General features: G+C 43.7%; 1 protein-coding gene across 1 annotated transcript in view; it reads right to left on the bottom strand.

Annotated features, from left to right (window-relative positions):
* Positions 1-27473, bottom strand: part of AK9 (adenylate kinase 9) — a 194364-nt gene that overhangs the window by 125185 nt on the left and 41706 nt on the right. The window contains exons 11-16 of the mRNA XM_038761300.1: positions 23341-23480; positions 22774-22954; positions 14516-14660; positions 11146-11262; positions 7737-7888; positions 1858-2014 (exon numbers count right to left, since the gene is read on the bottom strand). Coding sequence (XP_038617228.1) covers positions 1858-2014; positions 7737-7888; positions 11146-11262; positions 14516-14660; positions 22774-22954; positions 23341-23480 — 892 coding nt within the window. The remainder of the gene's footprint in view (positions 1-1857; positions 2015-7736; positions 7889-11145; positions 11263-14515; positions 14661-22773; positions 22955-23340; positions 23481-27473) is intronic.

Raw genomic sequence — 27473 nt, forward strand, 5'->3', positions numbered from 1 at the left:
TAAGCGCTCAATAAACACGATTGAATGGGTAGGGACTGTCACTAGATGTTGCCGACTTGTCCTTCCCGGGCGTTTAGTACAGTGCTCCGCACACAGTAAGTGCTCAATAAATACGATCAAATGGGTAGCAACCGTCTCTAGATGTTGCCGACTTGTAGTTCCCAAGCGCTTAGCACAGTGCCCCGCACACAGTAAGCGCTCAATAAATACGATCGAATGGGTAGGGACCGTCTCTAGATGTTGCCGACTTGTAGTTCCCAAGCGCTTAGTACAGTGCCCCGCACACAGTAAGTGCTCAATAAGTACGATTGAATGGATAGGGAGCGTCTCTAGATGTTGCCGACTTGTCCTTCCCGAGCGCTTAGTACAGTGCTCTGCACACAGTAAGCGCTCAATAAACACGATTGAATGGGCAGGGACCGTCTCTAGATGTTGCCGACTTGTCCTTCCCGAGCGCTTAGTACAGTGCCCCGCACACAGTAAGCGCTCAATAAATACGATCGAATGGGTAGGGACCGTCTCTAGATGTTGCCGACTTGTAGTTCCCAAGCACTTAGTACAGTGCCCCGCACACAGTAAGTGCTCAATAAGTACGATTGAATGGATAGGGAGCATCTCTAGATGTTGCGGACTTGTCCTTCCCGAGCGCTTAGTACAGTGCCCTGCACACAGTAAGTGCTCAATAAGTACGATTGAATGGATAGGGAGCGTCTCTAGATGTTGCCGACTTGTCCTTCCCGAGCGCTTAGTACAGTGCCCCGCGCACAGTAAGCGCTCAATAAACACGATTGAATGGGTAGGGACTGTCTCTAGATGTTGCCGACTTGTAGTTCCCGAGCGCTTAGTACAGTGCCCCGCACACAGTAAGCGCTCAATAAATACGATCGAATGGGTAGGGGCCGTCTCTAGACGTTGCCGACTTGTAGTTCCCGAGCGCTTAGTACAGTGCCCCGCACACAGTAAGTGCTCAGTAAGTACGATTGAATGGATAGGGAGCGCCTCTAGATGTTGCCGACTCATCCTTCCCGAGCGCTTAGTACAGTGCTCTGCGCACAGTAAGCGCTCAATAAACACGATTGAATGGGTAGGGACTGTCACTAGATGTTGCCGACTTGTCCTTCCCGAGCGTTTAGTACAGTGCTCCGCACACAGTAAGTGCTCAATAAATACGATCAAATGGGTAGCAACCGTCTCTAGATGTTGCCGACTTGTAGTTCCCAAGCGCTTAGCACAGTGCCCCGCACACAGTAAGCGCTCAATAAGTACGATCGAATGGATAGGGAGCGTCTCTAGATGTTGCCGACTTGTCCTTCCCGAGCGCTTAGTACAGTGCCCCGCACACAGTAAGCGCTCAATAAATACGATCGAATGGGTAGGGACCGTCTCTAGATGTTGCCGACTTGTAGTTCCCAAGCGCTTAGTACAGTGCCCCGCACACAGTAAGCGCTCAATAAGTACGATCGAATGGATAGGGAGCGTCTCTAGATGTTGCCGACTTGTCCTTCCCGAGCGCTTAGTACAGTGCCCCGCACACAGTAAGTGCTCAATAAATACGATCAAATGGGTAGCAACCGTCTCTAGATGTTGCCGACTTGTAGTTCCCGAGCGCTTAGTACAGTGCCCCGCACACAGTAAGCGCTCAATAAACACGATCGAATGGGTAGGGGCCGTCTCTAGACGTTGCCGACTTGTAGTTCCCGAGCGCTTAGCACGGTGCCCCGCGCACAGTAAGCGCTCAGTAAATACCACCGAATGAATATTAAGCGCGGACTATGTGCTGGACACGCCGGAAAGCTGTCCATCGCCCGGCCCACGGGTGACGGGCGCCTCGTTGGCGGCGCCGAAAGATTCACCGACCTTGGTTTTCGGAGTCCTGTAAGCAGACGACGACGTCCGGAAGAATTCCCTTCTCGGAAAAGGCCATCCACTGGTCCCGGGATAAGGGGCAGTTGTCCAGCACCCAGCCTCCGAATTCCGGCGCTCCGGGAAAACGCTCCTTGTTCTCCTTGGAAAGCTGGGGGAATGACAACCATCAGTTCCGCCGCGCTATCACCCGCTGAACTATCGACGGTGTGCTCTGCACCCGGTAAGCGCTCAATAAATACGGATTGATTGATTGATAGTTCTTATCGATATATGGATATTATTACTCTATTTATTTATTTGACTTGTACATATTTATTCTATTTATTTTATTTGGTGAATATGTTTGGTTTTGTCGTCCGTCTCCCCGTTCTAGACCGTGAGCCCGCTGTTGGGTAGGGACTGTCTCTCTATGTTGCCAAGTTGGACTTCCCGAGCGCTTAGTACAGTGCTCTGCACACAGTAAGCGCTCAGTAAATACGATTGACTGATTGATCGATCGATAGGGCGCCTCGCTGATTTCCAGGCGTTCGGATTCTATCAAGACAGGGGATCTTCTCAATCAATCAATCAATCAATCGTATTTATTGAGCGCTTCCTGTGTGCAGAGCACTGTACTAAGCGCTTGGGAAGGACAAGTTGGCAACATCTAGAGACGGGCCCTCCCCGACAGTGGGCTCACAGTCCAAAAGGTGGGCTCACAGTCGTATTTATTGGGCGCTTCCAAACGGCATCATAATCAGAATGGCGTCTATTAAGCGCTTACTATGTGCCAAGCACTGTTCTAAACGCTGGGGTGATCAGGTGGTCCCACGGGGGGCTCCCAGTCTTCACTCCCATTTTCCAGATGAGGGAACTGAGGCCCAGAGGCGTGAAGTTTATTTATTTATTTATTTATTTATTATTCTATTTATTTTATTTTGTTAATATGTTTGGTTTTGTTGCCTGTTTCCCCCTTCTAGACTGTGAGCCCGCTGTTGGGGAGGGACCGTCTCTAGATGTTGCCAACTTGGACTTCCCAAGCGCTTAGTACAGTGCTCTGCACACAGGAAGCGCTCAATAAATATGATTGATTGATTGATCGATAGGGCGCCTCGCTGATTTCGAACCCGCCGCCTGATTTCCAGGCGAAAGCGTTCGGACTCTAGAGGGGATCTTTTCATTCAGTCGTATTTATTGGGCGCTTCCAAACGGCATCATAATCAGAATGGCGTCTATTAAGCGCTTACTATGTGCCAAGCACTGTTCTAAGCGCTGGGGTGATCGGGTCGTCCCACGGGGGGCTCCCAGTCTTCACCCCCATTTTCCAGATGAGGGAACTGAGGCCCAGAGGTGTGAAGTTTATTTATTATTCTATTCTATTTATTGTATTTTGTTAATATGTTTGGTTTTGTTGCCCGTCTCCCCCTTCTAGACCGTGAGCCCGCTGTTGGGGAGGGACCGTCTCTATGTGTTGCCGACTTGGACTTCCCAAGCGCTTAGTACAGTGCTCTGCACACAGTAAGCGCTCAATAAATACGATTGGCTGATTGATTGATCGATAGGGCGCCTCGCTGATTTCGAACCCGCCGCCTGATTTCCTGCCGTTCGGATTCTATCAAGACGGGGGATCTTTTCATTCAGTCAATCAATCAATCAATCGTATTTATTGAGCGCTTCCTGTGTGCAGAGCACTGTACTAAGCGCTTGGGAAGGACAAGTTGGCAACATCTAGAGACAGTCCCTACCCAACAGTGGGCTCACGGTCTAAAAGGTGGGCTCACAGTCGTATTTATTGGGCGCTTCCAAACGGCATCATAATCAGAATGGCATCTATTAAGCGCTTACTATGTGCCAAGCACTGTTCTAAGCGCTGGGGTGATCAGGTGGTCCCATGGGGGGCTCCCAGTCTTCACCCCCATTTTCCAGATGAGGGAACTGAGGCCCAGAGGTGTGAAGTTTATTTATTTATTTATTTATTATTCTATTATTTATTTTATTTTGTTAATATGTTTGGTTTTGTTGTCCGTCTCCCCCTTCTAGACCGGGAGCCCGCTGTTGGGTAGGGACCGTCTCTAGATGTTGCCAACTTGGACTTCCCAAGCGCTTAGTACAGTGCTCTGCACACAGGAAGCGCTCAATAAATACGATTGATTGATTGATCGATAGGGCGCCTCGCTGATTTCGAACCCGCCGCCTGATTTCCAGGCGAAAGCGTTCGGATTCTCTCAAGAGAGGGGATCTTTTCATTCAGTCGTATTTATTGGGCGCTTCCACGTAATTAATTTGGCATTTCCAAACCTTAATATAAACCTTACCAATCCCTATATATATGGTTTATATATATATATATATATATATATATATATGGATTTATATAAAATAAAACCTAAAATCAATCCATGTAATTCATTTGCCATTTCCAAATCTGAATATAAACCCTATATATATGGTTTATATAAATATATAAATGAATTTATATAAAATAAAATCTCAAATCAATCCACGTAATTCATTGGGCATTTCCAAACCTTAATAGAAACCCTACATATAGGGTTTATATAAATATATAAATGGATTTATATAAAATAAAATCTCAAATCAATCCACGTAATTCATTTGGCATTTCCAAACCTGAATATAAACCCTATACATATGGTTTATATAAATATATAAATGGATTTATATAAAATAAAATCTCTAATCAATCCACGTAATTCATTTGGCATTTCCAAACCTTAATACAAACCCTATATATATGTGGTCTATATAAATATATAAATGGATTTATATAAAATAAAATCTCAAATCAATCCACGTAATTCATTTGGCATTTCCAAACCTTACTATAAACCCTACCAAACCCTATATATATATGTAAATGGATTTATATAAAATAAAATCTAAAATCAATCCATGTAATTCATTTGGCATTTCCAAACCTTACTATAAACCCTACCAAACCCTATATATATGGTTTATATATATATATATATATATATATATAAATGGATTTATATAAAATAAAATCTAAAATCAATCCACGTAATTCATTTGGCATTTCCAAACCTGAATATAAACCCTATATATACGGTTTATATAAATATACAAATGAATTTATATAAAATAAAATCTCAAATCAATCCACGTAATTCATTTGGCATTTCCAAACCTTAATAGAAACCCTTACATATATGGCTTATATAAATATATAAATGAATTTATATAAAATAAAATCTCAAATCAATCCACGTAATTCATTTGGCATTTCCAAACCTTACTATAAACCCTATATATATGGTTTATACAAATATATAAATGGATTTATAGAAAATAAAATCTCAAATCAATCCACGTAATTCATTTGGCATTTCCAAACCTTACTATAAACCCTATATATATGGTTTATACAAATATATAAAAGAATTTATAGAAAATAAAATCTCAAATCAATCCACGTAATTCATTTGGCATTTCCAAACCTGAATATAAACCCTACCAAACCCTATATATATATGGTTTATATATATATATATATATATATATATATGGTTTATATATATATATATATGGTTTATATATATATAAAATTGGATTTTTATAAAATAAAATCTCAAATCAATGCATGTAATTCATTTGGCATTTCCAAACCTGAATATAAACCCTATATATATGGTTTATATAAATATACAAATGAATTTATATAAAATAAAATCTCAAATCAATCCACGTAATTCATTCGGCATTTCCAAACCTTACTATAAACCCTATATATATGGTTTACATAAATATATAAATGAATTTATATAAAATAAAGTCGTAAATCAATCCACGTAATTCATTCGGCATTTCCAAACCTTAGTATAAACCCTATATATATGGTTTATATAAATATATAAATGGATTTAAAGAAAATAAAATCTCAAATCAATCCATGTAATTCATTTGGCATTTCCAAACCTTACTATAAACCCTATATATATGGTTTATACAAATATATAAAAGAATTTATATAAAATAAAATCTCAGATCAATCCACATAATTCATTTGGCATTTCCAAACCTTACTATAAACCCTATATATATGGTTTATATAAATATATAAATGGATTTACAGAAAAGAAACTCTCAAATCAATCCACGTAATTCATTTGGCATTTCCAAACCTTACTATAAACCCTACCAAACCCTATATATATGGTTTATATATATATATATATATATATATATATACACAAACACACACACACACACACACACACATATAAATGGATTTATATAAAATAAAATCTCTGATCAATCCACATAATTCATTTGGCATTTCCAAACCTTACTATAAACCCTATATATATGGTTTATATAAATATATAAATGGATTTACAGAAAAGAAAATCTCAAATCAATCCACGTAATTCATTTGGCATTTCCAAACCTTACTATAAACCCTACCAAACCCTATATATATGGTTTATATATATATATATATATATATATATATATATATACACAAACACACACACACACACACATATAAATGGATTTATATAAAATAAAATCTCAAATCAATCCACGTAATTCATTTGGTATTTCCAAACCTTACTATAAACCCTATATATATGGTTTATACAAATATATAAAAGAATTTATATAAAATAAAATCTCAAATCAATCCACGTAATTCACTTGGCATTTCCAAACCTTACTATAAACCCTATATATATGGTTTATACAAATATATAAAAGAATTTATATAAAATAAAATCTCAAATCAATCCACGTAATTCACTTGGCATTTCCAAACCTTACTATAAACCCTATATATATGGTTTATACAAATATATAAAAGAATTTATATAAAATAAAATCTCAAATCAATCCACGTAATTCATTCGGCATTTCCAAACCTTACTATAAACCCTATGTATATGGTTTATATGAATATATGAAAGAATTTATATAAAATAAAATCTCAAATCAATCCACGTAATTCATTTGGCATTTCCACACTTTACTATAAACCCTATATATACGGTTTATACAAATATATAAATGGATTTATAGAAAAAAAAATCTCAAATCAATCCACGTAATTCATTCGGCAGTTCCAAACCTTACTATAAACCCTACCAAACCCTATATATATGGTTTATATATATATATATGTATACACACACACACACACACATATATATATATAAAAGGATTTATATAAAATAAAACCTAAAATCAATCTATGTAATTCATTCGGCATTTCCAAACCTTAGTATAAACCCTCTATATATGGTTTCTATAAATATATAAATGGATTTATAGAAAATAAAATCGCAAATCAATCCACGTAATTCATTTGGCATTTCCAAACCTTACTATAAACCCTATATATATGGTTTATATATATATATATATATATAAACCATACATTATATATCTATATATATATATATAAATGGATTTATATAAAATAAAATCGCAAATCAATCCACGCAATTTATTTGTCATTTCCAAACCCTAACGTAAACCCTACCAAACCACCACCCCGTCACCTCCCCAGCGCTCAGACCAGTGCTGGGCACGCGGTAAGCGCTCGGCAGACGCCATCATCAGCGGAAAGAGCCCGGGCTTTGGAGCCGGAGGTCACGGGTTCCAATCCCGGCCCCGCCACTCGTCAGCCGGGTGACTTTGGGCGAGTCACTTCACTTCTCTGGGCCTCAGTTCCCTCATCTGGAAAATGGGGATGGAGATTGGGAGCCCCACCTGGGACAACCCGATCACCTCGTAACCTCCCCGGCGCTTAGGACGGTGCTCGGCACATAGTAAGCGCTTAATAAATGCCGTCGCCATTATTATTATTATTATTCTTATCGTGATTTTGGGAAAACACCTGGGCCGCTCACCTCCTTGAGGACCTCCTCCAGCACCGCGGCCTGCGAGTCGGCCGACAGGACGGTGGGGGAGTTCATCACAAACTTCAAGGCGGCCTCCACCGCCGACCGGACCTCCGGGTGCTCCGCCGTCACCTGGATTTCGGGCGCCGCCGCCTCCGCGTCTGCGGGAAGGAACCGGATCAACCGATCAATCAATCAATCCTATTTATTGAGCGCTTCCTGTGTGCAGAGCGCTGTACTAAGCGCCCGGGAAGTCCAAGCTGGCGACACATAGAGGCGGTCCCTACCCGACAGCGGGATCGGTGACCCTCTGAGGCGCCGCCGTCGAGGAGGCGTCCGCGCCCCTCGTTTAGCCGGGGGAACCGAGGCAGGGCACTCGCTGGCGCCGACTTTTCCTCCCCAAGCGCTTAGTCCAGTGCTCTGCACACAGTAGGCGCTCAATAAGTACGATTGACGGATTGATCGACTTCGGTGGGCCTCGGTTTCCCCGCCTGGAAGTGCGCCCGGCCTCGCCATCCATTCGGTCGCGTTTATTGAGCGCTCGCTGCGTGCAGAGCGCTGGACTGGGCGCTTGGGAAGGACAAGTTGGCGACCCAAAGAGACGGTCTACACAGTCCAGAAGCAGCGTGACTCAGTGGACCGAGCCCGGGCTTTGGAGTCCGAGGTCACGGGTTCAAATCCCGCTCCGCCACTCGTCGGCTGGGTGACTTTGGGCCAGTCTCTTCAGTTCTCCAGGCCTCAGTGACCTCATCTGGAAAACGGGGATGAAGACTGGGAAAATTTGATGATCTCGTATCTCCCCCAGTGCTTAGAACAGTGCTTGGCACATAGTAAGCGCTTAACAAACACCATCAGCGTGGCTCAGTGGAAAGAGCCCGGGCTTTGGAGTCCGAGGTCACGGGTTCAAATCCCGGCTCCGCCACTCGTCAGCTGGGTGACTTTGGGCCAGTTGCTTCGCTTCTCCGGGCCTCAGTGACCTCATCTGGAAAACGGGGATGAAGACTGGGAAAATCCGATGACCTCATATCTTCCCCAGTGCTTAGAACAGTGCTTGGCACATAGTAAGCGCTTAACAAACACCATCAGCGTGGCTCAGTGGACCAAGCCCGGGCTTTGGAGTCAGAGGTCACGGGTTCAAATCCCGGCTCTGCCACTCGTTGGCTGGGTGACTTTTGGGCCAGTCTCTTTGGTTCTCCGGGCCTCAGTGACCTCATCTGGAAAACGGGGATGAAGACTGGGAAAATCTGATGACCTCCTATCTCCCCCAGCGCTTAGAACCGTGCTTGGCACATAGTAAGCGCTTAACAAACACCACCAGCGTGGCTCAGTGGGAAGAGCCCGGGCTTTGGAGTCCGAGGTCACGGGTTCAAATCCCGGCTCCGCCACTCGTCAGCTGGGTGACTTTGGGCCAGTTGCTTCGCTTCTCCGGGCCTCAGTGACCTCATCTGGAAAACGGGGATGAAGACTGGGAAAATCCGATGACCTCATATCTTCCCCAGTGCTTAGAACAGTGCTTGGCACATAGTAAGCGCTTAACAAACACCATCAGCGTGGCTCAGTGGACCAAGCCCGGGCTTTGGAGTCAGAGGTCACGGGTTCAAATCCCGGCTCCGCCACTCGTCAGCTGGGTGACTTTGGGCCAGTCGCTTCGCTTCTCCGGGCCTCAGTGACCTCATCTGGAAAACGGGGATGGAGACTGGGAAAATCTGATGATCTCGTATCTCCCCCAGCGCTTAGAACAGTGCTTGGCACATAGTAAGCGCTTAACAAACACCATCAGCGTGGCTCAGTGGAAAGAGCCCGGGCTTTGGAGTCCGAGGTCACGGGTTCAAATCCCGGCTCCGCCACTCGTCGGCTGGGTGACTTTGGGCCAGTTGCTTTGCTTCTCCAGGCCTCAGTGGCCTCATCTGGAAAATGGGGATGAAGACTGGGAAAATTTGATGACCTCCTATCTCCCCCAGCGCTTAGAATGGTGCTTGGCACATAGTAAGCGCTTAACAAACACCATCAGCGTGGCTCAGTGGACCAAGCCCGGGCTTTGGAGTCCGAGGTCATGGGTTCAAATCCCGGCTCCGCCACTCGTCGGCTGGGTGACTTTGGGCCAGTCGCTTCGCTTCTCCGGGCCTCAGTGACCTCATCTGGAAAACGGGGATGAAGACTGGGAAAATCTGATGACCTCCTATCTCCCCCAGCGCTTAGAACGGTGCTTGGCACATAGTAAGCGCTTAACAAACACCATCAGTGTGGCTCAGTGGAAAGAGCCCGGGCTTTGGAGTCCGAGGTCACGGGTTCAAATCCCGGCTCCGCCACTCGTCGGCTGGGTGACTTTGGGCCAGTCGCTTCGCTTCTCCGGGCCTCAGTGACCTCATCTGGAAAACGGGGATGAAGACTGGGAAAATCCGATGACCTCCTATCTCCCCCAGCGCTTAGAACGGTGCTTGGCACATAGTAAGCGCTTAACAAACACCACCAGCGTGGCTCAGTGGAAAGAGCCCGGGCTTTGGAGTCCGAGGTCACGGGTTCAAATCCCGGCTCCGCCACTCGTCGGCTGGGTGACTTTGGGCCAGTCGCTTCGCTTCTCCGGGCCTCAGTGACCTCATCTGGAAAACGGGGATGAAGACTGGGAAAATCAGATTGACTCCTATCTCCCCCAGCGCTTAGAACAGAGCTTGGCACATAGTAAGCGCTTAACGAATACCACAATTATCGTTATTATTATTAGCACCTTCGACCGTTCGCCTTCTTCCGCACCGCCGCATCCGAAAATTGGGAAAAAACCCTTCTCATCCTCATGGGTCCCTCCGGCGATCGCGCCATCTCCCCCAACCTGCTCCTCTCCAATCAATCAATCAATCAATCGTATTTATTGAGCGCTTACGGTGTGCAGAGCACTGTACTAAGCGCTTGGGAATCAATCAATCATATTTATTGAGCGCTTACGGTGTGCAGAGCACTGTACTAAGCGCTTGGGAATCAATCAATCGTATTTATCAATCAATCGTATTTATTGAGCGCTTACTGTGTGCAGAGCACTGTACTAAGCGCTTGGGAAGGACAAGTTGGCAACATACTCTCCAGACACCTTTAGTGAGTCGTCTACATCCGCTGCCTCGGTTTCCCCTCCTCCGAGTCTTTCCTTCACCCGCCTCCGGCCCGGTTTTCCGCCCCCGTCACTCCATGGAATCTCCCTTCTCCGGGGTCGTAATGCCCGGTGGTCGAAAACATCTCAATTTCTACAAAACTCAGTGGAGACGAAAGGGCGAAAACATTGGCAAGGCCAACGACACCCGTCCCAGCGCTTAGAACAGTGCTTTGCACATAGTAAGCGCTTAATAAATGCTATTATTATTATTATTATTATTATTATTATTATTATTATTATTATTATTATTATGTCGACGGCAGAAAGGTACTTTACCGCGTCGGCTTCTTGCCGTCCGCGCTTCCGAAGCGTTTTCCGTCAAGTCCTTCTCTTCCTCGGGGTTGTCTTCGACGGCATCGTTTTCCTTGGAGGATTTTCCGATATCTAATGAGGCTGGAGGGTTTTAAAGTTTAATGAGTGCTTAATGGAGGCGGATACGTTTGGAAAAACAAATTAACGGCATTTATCTCTTCGAGAGATGCGTGGGAAAAGACGAGGGAAAAGCTGACTTTGTGCTTTACGTCTTCGCAAGGAGGAAGGCATGAATCTGTGGTAGAACAGTGCTTTGCGCGTGGCAAGCGCTTAATAAATGCCATCACTATAATAATAATAATAATAATGGCATTTATTAAGCGCTTACTATGTGTCAAGCACTGTTCTAAGCGCTGGGGAGGTGACAAGGCGATCAGGTGGTCCCACAGTCTTAATCCCCATTTTCCAGATGAGGTAACTGAGGCACAGAGAAGTGAAGTGACTCGCCCAACGTCACACAGCTGACACTTGGCAGAGCCGGGATTCGAACCCATGACCTCTGACTCCAAAGCCCAGGCTCTTTCCATTGAGCCACGCTGCTTCCCCTTATTACAATACTAATATAATAATAATTATTATTATTATTCTCTGGGCCTCAGTTCCCTCATCTGGAAAATGGGGATTAAGACTGGGAGCCCCATGTGGGACAACCTGATCACCTTGTGTCTCCCCAGCGCTTAGAACAGCGCTTGGCACATAGTAAGCGCTTAATAAATGCCATCACTATTATTATTATTATTATTATTCTCTGGGCCTCAGTTCCCTCATCTGGAAAATGGGGATTAAGACTGGGAGCCCCATGTGGGACCACCTGATCACCTTGTATCCCCCCAGTGCTTAGAACAGTGCTTGGCACATAGTAAGTGCTTAATAAATGCTATTATTATTATTATTATTAAAATGGGGATGAAGACTGCAAGCCACACGTGGGACCACCTGATCACCTTGTATCCCCCCTGGCGCTTAGAACAGTGCTTGGCACATAGTAAGCGCTTAACAAATACCGTCATTATTATTATTATTATTATTATTATTATTGTTATTAAAATGGGGGTGAAGACTGTGAGCCGCACGTGGAACAACCTGATCACCTTGTATCCCCCCCAGTGCTTAGAACAGTGCTTGGCACATAGTAAGCGCATAACAAATACCATCATTATTATTATTGTTATTAAAATGGGGATGAAGACTGTGAGCCGCACGTGGGACAACCTGATGACCTTGTATCCCCCCCAGCGCTTAGAACAGTGCTGGGCACATAGTAAGCGCTTAACAAATACCATTATAATAATTATTATTATTATTGTTATTAAAAGGGGGATGAAGACTGTAAGCCGCATGTGGGACAACCTGATCACCTTGTATCCGTCCCAGCGCACATAGTAAGCGCTTAACAAATACCATTATTATTATTGTTATTATTATTATTGTTATTAAAATGGGGATGAAGACTGTGAGCTGCACGTGGGACAACCTGATGACCTTGTATCCCCCCCAGTGCTTAGAACAGTGCTTGGGACATAGTAAGCACTTAACAAATACCATTATAATAATAATTATTATTATTATTGTTATTAAAAGGGGGATGAAGATTGTGAGCCACATGTGGGACAACCTGATCACCTTGTATCCGCCCCAGCACACATAGTAAGTGCTTAACGAATACCATTATTATTATTATTATTATTATTATTATTATTATTGTTATTCAAATGGGGATGAAGACTGTGAGCCGCACGTGGGACAACCTGATCACCTTGTATCCCCCCCAGCGCTTAGAACAGTGCTTGGCACGTAGTAAGCGCATAACAAATACCATCATTATTATTATTATTGTTATTAAAAGGGGGGTGAAGACCGTGAGTCCCATGTGGGACCACCTGATCACCTTGTATCCCCCCCAGCGCACATAGTAAGCGCTTAACAAATACCATCATTATTATTATTGTTATTAAAATGGGGATGAAGACTGTGAGCCCCAGGTGGGACAACCTGGTGACCTTGTATCACCCCCCGCAGCGCTTAGAACAGTGCTTGGCACATAGTAAGCGCTTAACAAATACCATCATTATTATTATTATTGTTATTAAAATGGGGATGAAGACTGTGAGCCCCACGTGGGACCACCTGATCACCTTGTAGCCCCCCCAGCACACATAGTAAGCGCTTAACAAATACCATCATTATTATTATTATTATTGCTATTAAAATGGGGATGAAGACTGTGAGCCGCACGTGGGACAACCTGATGACCTTGTATCCCCCCCGGCGCTTAGAACAGTGCTTGGCACATAGTAAGCGCTTAACAAATACCATCATTATTATTATTATTGTTATTAAAATGGGGATGAAGACTGTGAGCCACACGTGGGACCACCTGATGACCTTGTATCCCCCCCGGTGCTTAGAACAGTGCTTGGCACATAGTAAGCGCTTAACAAATACCGTCATTATTATTATTATTATTATTATTATTATTAAAATGGGGATGAAGACTGTGAGCCGCACGTGGGACCACCTGATCACCTTGTATATCCCGCAGCGCACATAGTAAGCGCTTAACAAACACCATTATTATTAGTACTATTATTATTGTTATTAAAATGGGGATGAAGACTGTGAGCTGCACGTGGGACCACCTGATGACCTTGTATCCCCCCCGGCGCTTAGAACAGTGCTTGGCACATAGTAAGCGCTTAACAAATCCTGTCATTATTATTATTATTATTAATTATTATTATTATTATTAAAATGGGGATGAAGCCTGTGAGCCGCACGTGGGACCACCTGATCACCTTGTAGCCCCCCCAGCGCACATAGTAAGCGCTTAACAAATACCATCATTATTATTATTGTTATTAAAATGGGGATGAAGACTGTGAGCCCCAGGTGGGACAACCTGGTGACCTTGTATCACCCCCCGCAGCGCTTAGAACAGTGCTTGGCACATAGTAAGCGCTTAACAAATACCATTACTATTATTACTGTTATTAAAATGGGGATGAAGACCGTGAGCCCCACGTGGGACCACCTGATCACCTTGTAGCCCCCCCAGCGCACATAGTAAGCGCTTAACAAATACCATCATTATTATTATTGTTATTAAAATGGGGATGAAGCCTGTGAGCCGCACGTGGGACCACCTGATGACCTTGTATCCCCCCTGTGCTTAGAACAGTGCTTGGCACATAGTAAGTGCTTAACAAATCCCGTCATTATTATTATTATTATTATTATTAATTATTATTATTATTATTATTATTATTATCATTATTATTATTATCTAGCCAGAAACGCAAACAAGCTCCTGGAACTGTTCTTTGAGGCGATTCACCTTGCTTTTTCAGTGACGCCTCAATCTCCACCTGATCTTTGACCCTCCGGATGGCCTGCTCCGTTGCATCCGAGCGAACTTGCTCGATGAAATCATCCTGCGCCATTTTCAATCGCGGCTCGATCAGTTTGGCCAAGTCGAGAACCTAGAGGGAACCGGCGGGGAAAGGGGAGCGGAGCCGCCCCGGCCCCATCCATCGCTAGATCGGTCGCTCAGTCAGTCCGTCCTGTTTATTGACGGACTGTACTGAGCGCTTCGGAAGGACAAGCCGGCAACATCTAGAGACGGGCCCTTCCCGACAATCAATCAATCAATCGTATTTATTGAGCACTTACTGTGTGCAGAGCACTGGACCAAGCGCTCGGGAAGGACAATCCGGCAACATCTAGAGACAGTCCCTTCCCAACAATCGATCAATCGATCAATCGTATTTATTGAGCGCTTACTGTGTGCAGAGCACTGGACTAAGCGCTCCGGAAGGACAATCCGGCAACATCTAGAGACGGGCCCTTCCCGACAATCAATCAATCGATCAATCAATCGTACTTATTGAGCGCTTACTGTGTGCAGAGCACTGGACTAAGCGCTCGGGAAGGACAATCCGGCAACATCTAGAGACGGGCCCTTCCCGACAATCAATCAATCAATTGTATTTATTGAGCACTTACTGTGTGCAGAGCACTGGACCAAGCGCTCGGGAAGGACAATCCGGCAACATCTAGAGACAGTCCCTTCCCAACAATCGATCAATCGATCAATCGTATTTATTGAGCGCTTACTGTGTGCAGAGCACTGGACTAAGCGCTCCGGAAGGACAATCCGGCAACATCTAGAGACGGGCCCTTCCCGACAATCAATCAATCGATCAATCAATCGTACTTATTGAGCGCTTACTGTGTGCAGAGCACTGGACTAAGCGCTCGGGAAGGACAATCCGGCAACATCTAGAGACGGGCCCTTCCCGACAATCAATCAATCAATTGTATTTATTGAGCGCTTACTGTGTGCAGAGCACTGGACCAAGCGCTCGGGAAGGACAATCCGGCAACATCTAGAGACAGTCCCTTCCCAACAATCGATCAATCGATCAATTGTATTTATTGAGCGCTTACTGTGTGCAGAGCACTGGACTAAGCGCTCGGGAAGGACAATCCGGCAACATCTAGAGACGGGCCCTTCCCGACAATCAATCAATCGATCAATCAATCGTACTTATTGAGCGCTTACTGTGTGCAGAGCACTGGACTAAGCGCTCGGGAAGGACAATCCGGCAACATCTAGAGACGGGCCCTTCCCGACAATCAATCAATCAATTGTATTTATTGAGCGCTTACTGTGTGCAGAGCACTGGACCAAGCGCTCGGGAAGGACAATCCGGCAACATCTAGAGACAGTCCCTTCCCAACAATCGATCAATCGATCAATTGTATTTATTGAGCGCTTACTGTGTGCAGAGCACTGGACTAAGCGCTCCGGAAGGACAATCCGGCAACATCTAGAGACGGGCCCTTCCCGACAATCAATCAATCGATCAATCAATCGTATTTATTGAGCGCTTACTGTGTGCACAGCACTGGACCAAGCGCTTGGGAAGGACAATCCGGCAACATCTAGAGACGGGCCCTTCCCGACAATCAATCAATCGATCAATCAATCGTACTTATTGAGCGCTTACTGTGTGCAGAGCACTGGACTAAGCGCTCGGGAAGGACAATCCGGCAACATCTAGAGACGGGCCCTTCCCGACAATCAATCAATCAATTGTATTTATTGAGCGCTTACTGTGTGCAGAGCACTGGACCAAGCGCTCGGGAAGGACAATCCGGCAACATCTAGAGACGGGCCCTTCCCGACAATCAATCAATCAATCAATCGTATTTATTGAGCGCTTACTGTGTGCAGAGCACTGGACCAAGCGCTTGGGAAGGACAATCCGGCAACATCTACAGACAGTCCCTTCCCGACAATCAATCAATCAATCAATCAATCGTATTTATTGAGCGCTTACTGTGTGCAGAGCACTGGATTAAGCGCTCAGGAAGGACAATCTGGCAACATCTAGAGATGGGCCCTTCCCAACAATCAATCAATCAATCAATCGATCAATCGTATTTATTGAGCGCTTACTGTGTGCAGAGCACTGGACTAAGCGCTTGGGAAGGACAATCCGGCAACATCTAGAGACGGGCCCTTCCCGACAATCAATCAATCAATCAATCGTATTTATTGAGCGCTTACTGTGTGCACAGCACTGGACTAAGCGCTCCGGAAGGACAATCCAGCAACATCTAGAGACGGGCCCTTCCCAACAATCAATCAATCAATCGTATTTATTGAGCGCTTACTGTGTACAGAGCACTGGACTAAGCACTTGGGAAGGACAATCCGGCAACATCTAGAGACGGGCCCTTCCCGACAATCAATCAATCAATCAATCAATCGTATTTATTGAGCGCTTACTGTGTGCAGAGCACTGGACTAAGCACTTGGGAAGGACAATCCGGCAACATCTAGAGACAGTCCCTTCCCAACAATCAATCAATCAATCGCATTTATTGAGCGCTTACTGTGTGCAGAGCACTGGACTAAGCACTTGGGAAGGACAATCCGGCAACATCTAGAGACGGGCCCTTCCCAACAATCAATCAATCAATCAATCGTATTTATTGAGCACTTACTGTGTGCAGAGCACTGGACTAAGCGCTCGGGAAGGACAATCCGGCAACATCTAGAGACGGGCCCTTCCCGACAATCAATCAATCGATCAATCAATCGTATTTATTGAGCGCTTACTGTGCGCACAGCACTGGACCAAGCGCTCGGGAAGGACAATCCGGCAACATCTAGAGACGGGCCCTTCCCAACAATCAATCAATCAATCAATCAATTGTATTTATTGAGCGCTTACTGTGTGCAGAGCACTGTACTAAGCGCTCCGGAAGGACAATCCGGCAACATCTAGAGACGGGCCCTTCCCAACAATCAATCAATCAATCAATCAATTGTATTTATTGAGTGCCTACTGTGTGCAGAGCACTGGACTAAGCGCTTGGGAAGGACAATCCGGCAACATCTAGAGACGGGCCCTTCCCAACAATCAATCAATCAATCAATTGTATTTATTGAGCGCTTACTGTGTGCAGAGCACTGTACTGAGCGCTTGGGAAGTCCAAGTTGGCAACATATAGAGACGGTCCCTACCCAACAACGGGCTCATTCATTCATTCCTTCATTCATTCATTCAATCGTATTGATTGAGCGCTTCCTGTGTGCAGAGCACTGGGCTAAGCGCTTGGGAAGTCCAAGCTGGCAACATCTAGAGATGGCCCCTACCCGACAGCGGGCTCACAGTCTAGAAGGGGGAGACAGACGACAAAACAAAACGTATTAACAAAATAAAATAAATAGAATAAATATGTACAAATAAAATAAATAAATAAATAAAGTAATATAAATAAATAGAGTAATATAAATACACTATATCCCCTTCCTTCCTCTCCCCCTCCTCCCCCTCTCCATCCCCCCCGCCTTACCTCCTTCCCTTCCCCACAGCACCTGGATATATGGATAGATGTTTGGACGGATTTATTACTCTATTTATTTATTTATTTTACTTGTGCATCTCTATTCTATTTATTTTATTTTGTTAGTATGTTTGGTTTTGTTCTCTGTCTCCCCCTTCTAGACCGTGAGCCCACTGTCGGGTAGGGACTGTCTCTAGATGTTGCCAACTTATACTTCCCAAGCGCTTAGTCCAGTGCTCTGCACACAGGAAGCGCTCAATAAATATGATTGGTTGATTGATCGATTGACTGATTGATTGAGTACTATTAGTCCTGGGTCCTAATCCCTATTCCGCTGCTTACTTGCTGTGTGACAACGAGACAAAACATATTAACAAAAGAAAATCAATAGAATAGATATGTACAAATAAAATAAATGAATGAATAAATAGAGTAATATAAATAGAGTAATACAAATACATAGAGTAATAATAAATAGGGTAATATAAATAGAGTATATCCCCCTCCTTCCTCTCCCCCTCCTCCCCCTCTGCATCCCCCCCGCCTTACCTCCTTCCCTTCCCCACAGCACCTGGATATATGGATAGATGTTTGGACAGATTTATTACTCTATTTATTTATTTATTTGACTTGTACATATCTATTCTATTGATTTCATTTTGTTAATATGTTTGGTTTTGTTGTCCATCTCCCCCTTCTAGACCGGGAGCCCACTGTCGGGTAGGGCCCGTCTCTAGATGTGGCCGACTTGTCCTTCCCGAGCGCTTAGTCCAGTGCTCTGCACACAGGAAGCGCTCAATAAATACGACTGATTGATTGATCGATTGACTGATTGATTGAGTACTATTAGTCCTGGGTCCTAATCCCTATTCCGCCACTTACTTGCTGTGTGACAACGAGACAAAACATATGAACAAAAGAAAATCAATAGAATAGATACGTACAAATAAAATAAATGCATAAATAAATAGAGTACTATAAATAGAGTAATAATAGAGTAATATAAATAGAGTAATAATAGAGTAATATAAATAGAGTAGTATAAATAGAGTATATCCCCTCCTTCCTCTCCCTCTCCATCCCCCCCACCTTACCTCCTTCCCTTCCTCACAGCACCTGTATATATGTAGATATGTTTGGACGTATTTATTACTCTATTTATTTATTTGACTTGTACATATCTATTCTATTGATTTTATTTTGTTAATATGTTTTGTTTTGTTCTCTGTCCCCCCCTTCTAGACCGTGAGCCCGCTGTCGGGTAGGGCCCGTCTCTAGATGTGGCCGACTTGTCCTTCCCGAGCGCTTAGTCCAGTGCTCTGCACACGGGAAGTGCTCAATAAATACGATTGATTGATTGATTGATTAATATTAGTCCCGGGTCCTAATCCCTATTCCGCCACTTACTTGCTGTGTGACAACGAGACAAAACATATTAACAAAATAAAATCAATAGAATAGATATGTACAAATAAAATAAATGAATAGAGTAATATAAATAGAGTAATATAGAGTAATATAAATAGAGTAATATAAATAGAGTAATATAAATAGAGTATATCCCCTCCTTCCTCTCCCCTTCCTCCCCCTCTCCATCCCCCCCCCCACCTTACCTCCTTCCCTTCCCCACATTACCTGTATATATGTAGATATGTTTGGACGGATTTATTACTCTATTTATTCATTTTACTTATACATATCTATTCTATTGATTTTATTTTGTTAATATGTTTCGTTTTGTTGTCTGTCTCCCCCTTCTAGACCGGGAGCCCACTGTCGGGTAGGGCCCGTCTCTAGATGTTGCCGACTTGGACTTCCCGAGCGCTTAGTCCAGTGCTCTGCACACAGGAAGCGCTCAATAAATACGACTGATTGATTGATCGATTGACTGATTGATTGAGTACTATTAGTCCTGGGTCCTAATCCCTATTCCGCCACTTACTTGCTGTGTGACAACGAGACAAAACATATGAACAAAAGAAAATCAATAGAATAGATATGTACAAATAAAATAAATGCATAAATAAATAGAGTACTATAAATAGAGTAATAATAGAGTAATATAAATAGAGTAATAATAGAGTAATATAAATAGAGTAGTATAAATAGAGTATATCCCCTCCTTCCTCTCCCTCTCCATCCCCCCCGCCTTACCTCCTTCCCTTCCCCACAGTACCTGTATATATGTAGATATGTTTGGACGTATTTATTACTCTATTTATTTATTTGACTTGTACATATCTATTCTATTGATTTTATTTTGTTAATATGTTTTGTTTCATTCTCTGTCCCCCCCTTCTAGACCATGAGCCCACTGTCGGGTAGGGCCCGTCTCTAGATGTGGCCGACTTGTCCTTCCCGAGCGCTTAGTCCAGTGCTCTGCACACAGGAAGCGCTCAATAAATACGACATTGATTGATCGATTGACTGATTGATTGAGTACTATTAGTCCTGGGTCCTAATCCCTATTCCGCCACTTACTTGCTGTGTGACAACGAGACAAAACATATGAACAAAAGAAAATCAATAGAATAGATATGTACAAATAAAATAAATGCATAAATAAATAGAGTACTATAAATAGAGTAATAATAGAGTAATATGAATAGAGTAATAATAGAGTAATATAGAGTAATATAAATAGAGTATATCCCCTCCTTCCTCTCCCTCTCCATCCCCCCCACCTTACCTCCTTCCCTTCCCCACAGTACCTGTATATATGTAGATATGTTTGGACGTATTTATTACTCTATTTATTTATTTGACTTGTACATATCTATTCTATTGATTTTATTTTGTTAATATGTTCTGTTTCGTTCTCTGTCCCCCCCTTCTAGACCGTGAGCCCGCTGTCGGGTAGGGCCCGTCTCTAGATGTGGCCGACTTGTCCTTCCCGAGCGCTTAGTCCAGTGCTCTGCACACAGGAAGCGCTCAATAAATACGACTGATTGATTGATCGATTGACTGATTGATTGAGTACTATTAGTCCTGGGTCCTAATCCCTATTCCGCCACTTACTTGCTGTGTGACAACGAGACAAAACATATGAACAAAAGAAAATCAATAGAATAGATATGTACAAATAAAATAAATGCATAAATAGAGTAATATAGAGTAATAATAAATAGAGTAATATAAATAGAGTAATATAAGTAGAGTATATCCCCTCCTTCCTCTCCCTCTCCATCCCCCCCACCTTACCTCCTTCCCTTCCCCACAGCACCTGTATATATGTAGATATGTTTGGACGTATTTATTACTCTATTTATTTATTTGACTTGTACATATCTATTCTATTGATTTTATTTTGTTAATATGTTTTGTTTCGTTCTCTGTCCCCCCCTTCTAGACCGTGAGCCCACTGTCGGGTAGGGCCCGTCTCTAGATGTGGCCGACTTGTCCTTCCCGAGCGCTTAGTCCAGTGCCCTGCACACGGGAAGCGCTCAATAAATACGATTGATTGATCGATCGTCTTCCCCTTCTAGACCGTGAGCCCGCTGTCGGGTAGGGCCCGTCTCTAGATGTGGCCGACTTGTCCTTCCCAGGCGCTTAGTCCAGTGCTCTGCACACGGGAAGCGCTCAATCAATCAATCAATCAATCAATCGTATTTATTGAGCGCTTACTATGTGCAGAGCACTGTACTAAGCGCTTGGGAAGTACAAATTGGCAACACATAGAGACAGTCCCTACCCAACAGTGAGCTCAATAAATACGATTGACTGATTGATTGATTGATTGATTAATATTAGTCCCGGGTCCTAATCCCTATTCCGCCACTTCCTTGCTGTGTGACCTTGGGCAAGTCACTCACCGTCCCCGTGTCTCCATCCCTCACCTTCTAGGCCGCGAGCCCGCCGTCGGGCCGGTCTCTCGACGTTGCCGACTTGGCCTTCCCGAGGCGCTTCGCCCAGCGCTCTGCCCACGGGAAGCGCTCGATCAAGACGATCGATCGACCGGTGGATGATGATGATGGTATTTGTTAAGCGCTTACTATGTGCAAAGCACTGTTCTAAGCGCTGGGGGGATACAAGGTGATCAAGGTGTCCCACATGGGGCTCACAGTCTTCATCCCCATTTTACAGGTAGGGGAACTGAGGCTCTGAGAATTTCAGTGACTTGCCCAAGGTCACACAGCAGACACGTGGCGGAGTCGGGATTCGAACCCATGACCTCTGACTCCAAAGCCCGTGCTCTTGCCATCGAGCCACGCTGCTTCTCAATGGTATTTACTGAGCACTCACTCCGGGCTTGTTATTTTGGAGTCTCCCAGGCCTAGACAGAAAGCGCTCAATAAATACAACCGATCGATTCGGAGAGTACGATACCACGGGGGAGAAAGAGACGACCCTTCCCCTCAAGGACAAAGGGGGAGATGGATATAAAAATGAATTTGACGTACGGAAATGCCGCGGGGCTAGGGGAGGAATACCGGAGCGCTTCGGGGAGCAGACCAAATCCACGGATGACGCCGGAGGAGACGGGGCGAAGCAAGTTTTGTCAAGAAAGATCCGGGATTTTTAGCCAGGATTTGAAGACAGGGAGAGGAGTGGGCCGTCGGTCGGCTACGACGGGGTTGGCGGTGGAAGAGAAGACCCCCTCTTAACGCCTTAAACCTCCATCGAGGGTATTTATTGAGCGCTCATTACGTGCCGAGCACCGTACCAAGCGCTCGGGAGAGGGGACGCTACGGCAGAATCAGCAGTCGAGATGGATGATTTATTAGGCGTACTCACCTTTCCTTTATACCTGCTGGCGATCAAGTCGCAGAGGCTCGTCTTCCCCGAGGACGGAGGGCCGCACACCAAAACTTTACATGGCGGCAGGGGCATGGGCGGGAGGAGGTACGGGCGCGGGTTCCGCGAGAACGCTTCGAGGGCGTCTTCGGAGGACAGCAGGTACATTTTCCCGAGGAAACTGAGGGGAAGCGGCGAGGAAGAACGGGATGAGGCCCTTCCCGGGCCCGACGGCGGCGTAGCCACGGCCCGGGAATCGGATAGAAAATAAACAAGCAAAATAAAACCAATAGAATAGATATGTATAAGTAAAATGAATAAATAGAGTAATAAATCCGTCCAAACATATCTACATATATACAGGTGCTGTGGGGAAGGGAAGGAGGTAAGGTGGGGGGGGGGACGGAGAGGGGGAGGAAGGGGAGAGGAAGGAGGGGATATACTTTATATTACTCTATTTATATTACTCTATTTATTATTACTCTATGTATTTATATTACTCTATTTATTCATTTATTTTATTTGTACATATCTATTCTATTGATTTTCTTTTGTTAATATGTTTACCTCACGGCCAGCTCCGGCAGGCCCAGCCGAATGTTTCCCGCCTTTAAGGCCACGGGACACGCTCGGCCCCATCGGCTTCGACGCCATCGGTATCGGGGGGCGACCAACTTGTAGGCCGAGAGGGCCCGGAACAGTTCGTCCTGTTGGAAAGGTGTGTGAGCGCTCAATAAGTGCCGTCATTATCATCATTATTATTATTATTATCTGCACACGCGCTTAATAAATGCCGTCATTATTATCATCATTATTATTATTATCTGCACACGCGCTTAATAAATGCCATTATTATCAGTATTATTATTATCTGCATACGCGCTTAATAAATATCGTCATTATTATCATCATTATTATTATTATCTGCACACGCGCTTAATGAATGCCATTATTATCATCATTATTATTATCTGCACATGCGCTTAATAAATGTCGTCATTATTATCATCATCATTATTATTATCTGCACACGCGCTTAATAAATGCCGTCATTATTATCATCATTATTATTATTATCTGCACACGTGCTTAATAAATGCCATTATTATCATTATTATTATTATCTGCACACGCGCTTAATAAATGTCATCATTATTATCATCACTATTATTATTATCTGCACACGCGCTTAATAAATGCCGTCATTGTTATCATTATCATTATTATTATTATTATCTGCACACGCGCTTAATAAATGTCGTCATTATTATCATCATCATTATTATTATCTGCACACGTGCTTAATAAATGCCATTATTATCATTATTATTATTATCTGCACACGCGCTTAATAAATGTCGTCATTATTATCATCATTATTATTATTATGATCTGCACACGCGCTTAAGAAATGCCGTCATTATTATCATTATTATTATTATCATTATTATTATTATCATTATTATTATTATCTGCACACGCGCTTAATAAATGCCGTCATTATTATCATCATTATTATTATTATCTGCACACGCGCTTAATAAATGCCGTCATTATTACCATCATCATTATTATTATTATCTGCATGCGCGCTTAATAAATGCCATTATTATCGTTATTATTATTATCTGCACACGCACTTAATAAATGCCGTCATTATTATCATTATTATTATTATTATTATCTGCACACGCGCTCAATAAATGTCGTCATTATTATCATCATCATTATTATTATCTGCACACGCGCTTAATAAATGCCATTATTATCATTATTATTATTATCTGCACACGCGCTTAATAAATGTCGTCATTATTATCATCATTATTATTATTATCTGCATACACGCTTAATAAATGCCGTCATTATCATCATCATTATTATTATTATTATTATCTGCACACGTGCTTAATAAATGTCGTCATTATTATCATCATCATCATTATTATCTGCACACGCGCTTAATAAATGCCATTATTATCATCATTGAGCGCTCAATAAATCCGATCGAATGAATGAATGAATGAATGAATGAATGAATGAAAAGTGGAGGCTAATTTGCTCCCTGTGATCTTTAATTAATAAGAAGAATGGCGCTCACTGCGTGCAATAATAATCACCTTGTAAATTCCCCAGCGCTTAGAACAGTGCTCTGCACATAGTAAGCGCTTAATAAGTACCATTATTATTATTATGATGATGATGATGGCATTTATTAAGCGCTTACTATGTGCAGAGCACTGTTCTAAGCGCTGGGGAGGTTACAAAGTTTTTTTTTCTGTAGGGAAGGCAGCTTATATATAGCTTATATGTAGTTGTACAGATTTATTACTCTATTTTACTTGTACATATTTACTGTTCTATTAATTTTGTTAATGAGCTGACGGTCCAGGGGGTGAGACAGATATGAAAATAAATCGCAGATATGTACATAATCACTCTAGGGGGGAGAGTAGGGGGGACTCTCAAGTGTTTAAAGGGTACAATAATAATAATAATGTAATAATGATTACATTAATAACATATTGATACATATAATAATAATAATGATGATGGCGCTTAAGCGCTTACTATGTGCAGAGCACTGTTCTAAGCGCTGGGGAGGTTACAAAGTTATTATTAATAATAATAAGGGCATCTATTAAGCACTTACTACGTGCCAAGCACTGTTCTATGTGCCGGGGGAGTTACAAGGCTGTCCCACGGGGGGTTCACAGTCTTCATCCCCATTTTCCAGATGAGGGAACTGAGGCCCAGAGAGGTGAAGTGACTCGCCCAAAGTCACACAGCTGAAAATGGGCAAAGCCGGGATTTGAACCCGCGCTGGGGAGGATACAAGGTCATCACGTTGTCCCTGAGTGAAAAATGAAGGCTAATTTGCTTCCTGTAATCTTTAATTAATAATAATAATAATGGCGCTTACTACGTGCAATAATAATAATAATGGCATTTATTAAGCACTTACTATGTGCCAAGCACTGTTCTAAGCGCCGGGGAGGTTCCAAAGTGATCAGGTGGTCCCACGGGGGGCTCACAGTCTTAATCCCCATTTTCCAGATGAGGTCACTGAGGCCCAGAGACGTGAAGTGACTCGCCCAAAGTCACACAGCTGAAAATGGGCAGAGCCGGGATTTGAACCCATGACCTCGGACTCCAAAGCCCGGGCTCTTTCCCCTGAGCCGCGCAAAGCACCGTTCTAAGCGCTGGGGAGGAGACAAGGTCATCACGTTGTCCCTGAGTGAAAAGTGAAGGCTAATTTGCTTCCTGTAATCTTTAATTCATAATAATAATGGCGCCGGCTATGTGTAATAATAATAATAATAATAATAATAATAATAATAATAATAATGGCATTTATTAAGCACTTACTATGTGCCAAGCACTGTTGGGGAAGTTCCAAAGTGATCAGGTTGTCCCACAGGGGGCTCACAGTCTTAATCCCCATTTTACAGATGAGGTCACTGAGGCCCAGAGACGTGAAGTGACTCGCCCAAAGTCACACAGCTGAAAATGGGCAGAGCCGGGATTTGAACCCATGACCTCGGACTCCAAAACCCGGGCTCTTTCCCCTGAGCCGCGCAAAGCACCGTTCTAAGCGCTGGGGAGGAGACAAGGTCATCACGTTGTCCCTGAATGAAAAGTGAAGGCTAATTTGCTTCCTGTAATCTTTAATTCATAATAATAATGGCGCCGGCTATGTGTAATAATAATAATAATAATAATAATAATAATAATAATAATGGCATTTATTAAGCACTTACTATGTGCCAAGCACTGTTCGGGGAAGTTCCAAAGTGATCAGGTTGTCCCACAGGGGGCTCACAGTCTTAATCCCCATTTTACAGATGAGGTCACTGAGGCCCAGAGACGTGAAGTGACTCGCCCAAAGTCACACAGCTGAAAATGGGCAGAGCCGGGATTTGAACCCATGACCTCGGACTCCAAAACCCGGGCTCTTTCCCCTGAGCCGCGCAAAGCCCCGTTCTAAGCGCTGGGGAGGAGACAAGGTCATCACGTTGTCCCTGAGTGAAAAGTGAAGGCTAATTTGCTTCCTGTAATCTTTAATTAATAATGATAATGGCGCTTACTACGTGCAATAATAATAATAATGGCATTTATTAAGCACTTACTATGTGCCAAGCACTGTTCTAAGCGCCAGGGAAGTTCCAAAGTGATCAGGTTGTCCCACAGGGGGCTCACAGTCTTAATCCCCATTTTCCAGATGAGGTCACTGAGGCCCAGAGACGTGAAGTGACTCGCCCAAAGTCACACAGCTGAAAATGGGCAGAGCCGGGATTTGAACCCATGACCTCGGACTCCAAAACCCGGGCTCTTTCCCCTGAGCCGCGCAAAGCCCCGTTCTAAGCGCTGGGGAGGATACGAGGTCATCACGTTGTCCCTGAGTGAAAAATGAAGGCTAATTTGCTTCCTGTAATCTTTAATTAATAATAATAATGGCTCTTACTACGTGCAATAATAATAATAATAATAATAATGGCATTTATTAAGCACTTACTACGTGCCAAGCACTGTTCTAAGCGCCGGGGAGGTTCCAAAGTGATCAGGTTGTCCCACAGGGGGCTCGCAGTCTTAATCCCCATTTTCCAGATGAGGTCACTGAGGCCCAGAGAAGTGAAGTGACTCGCCCAAAGTCACACAGCTGAAAATGGGCAGAGCCGGGATTTGAACCCATGACCTCG

This window comes from Tachyglossus aculeatus, chromosome 19 (assembly GCF_015852505.1).
Source record: "Tachyglossus aculeatus isolate mTacAcu1 chromosome 19, mTacAcu1.pri, whole genome shotgun sequence".
NCBI lineage: Eukaryota > Metazoa > Chordata > Mammalia > Monotremata > Tachyglossidae > Tachyglossus > Tachyglossus aculeatus.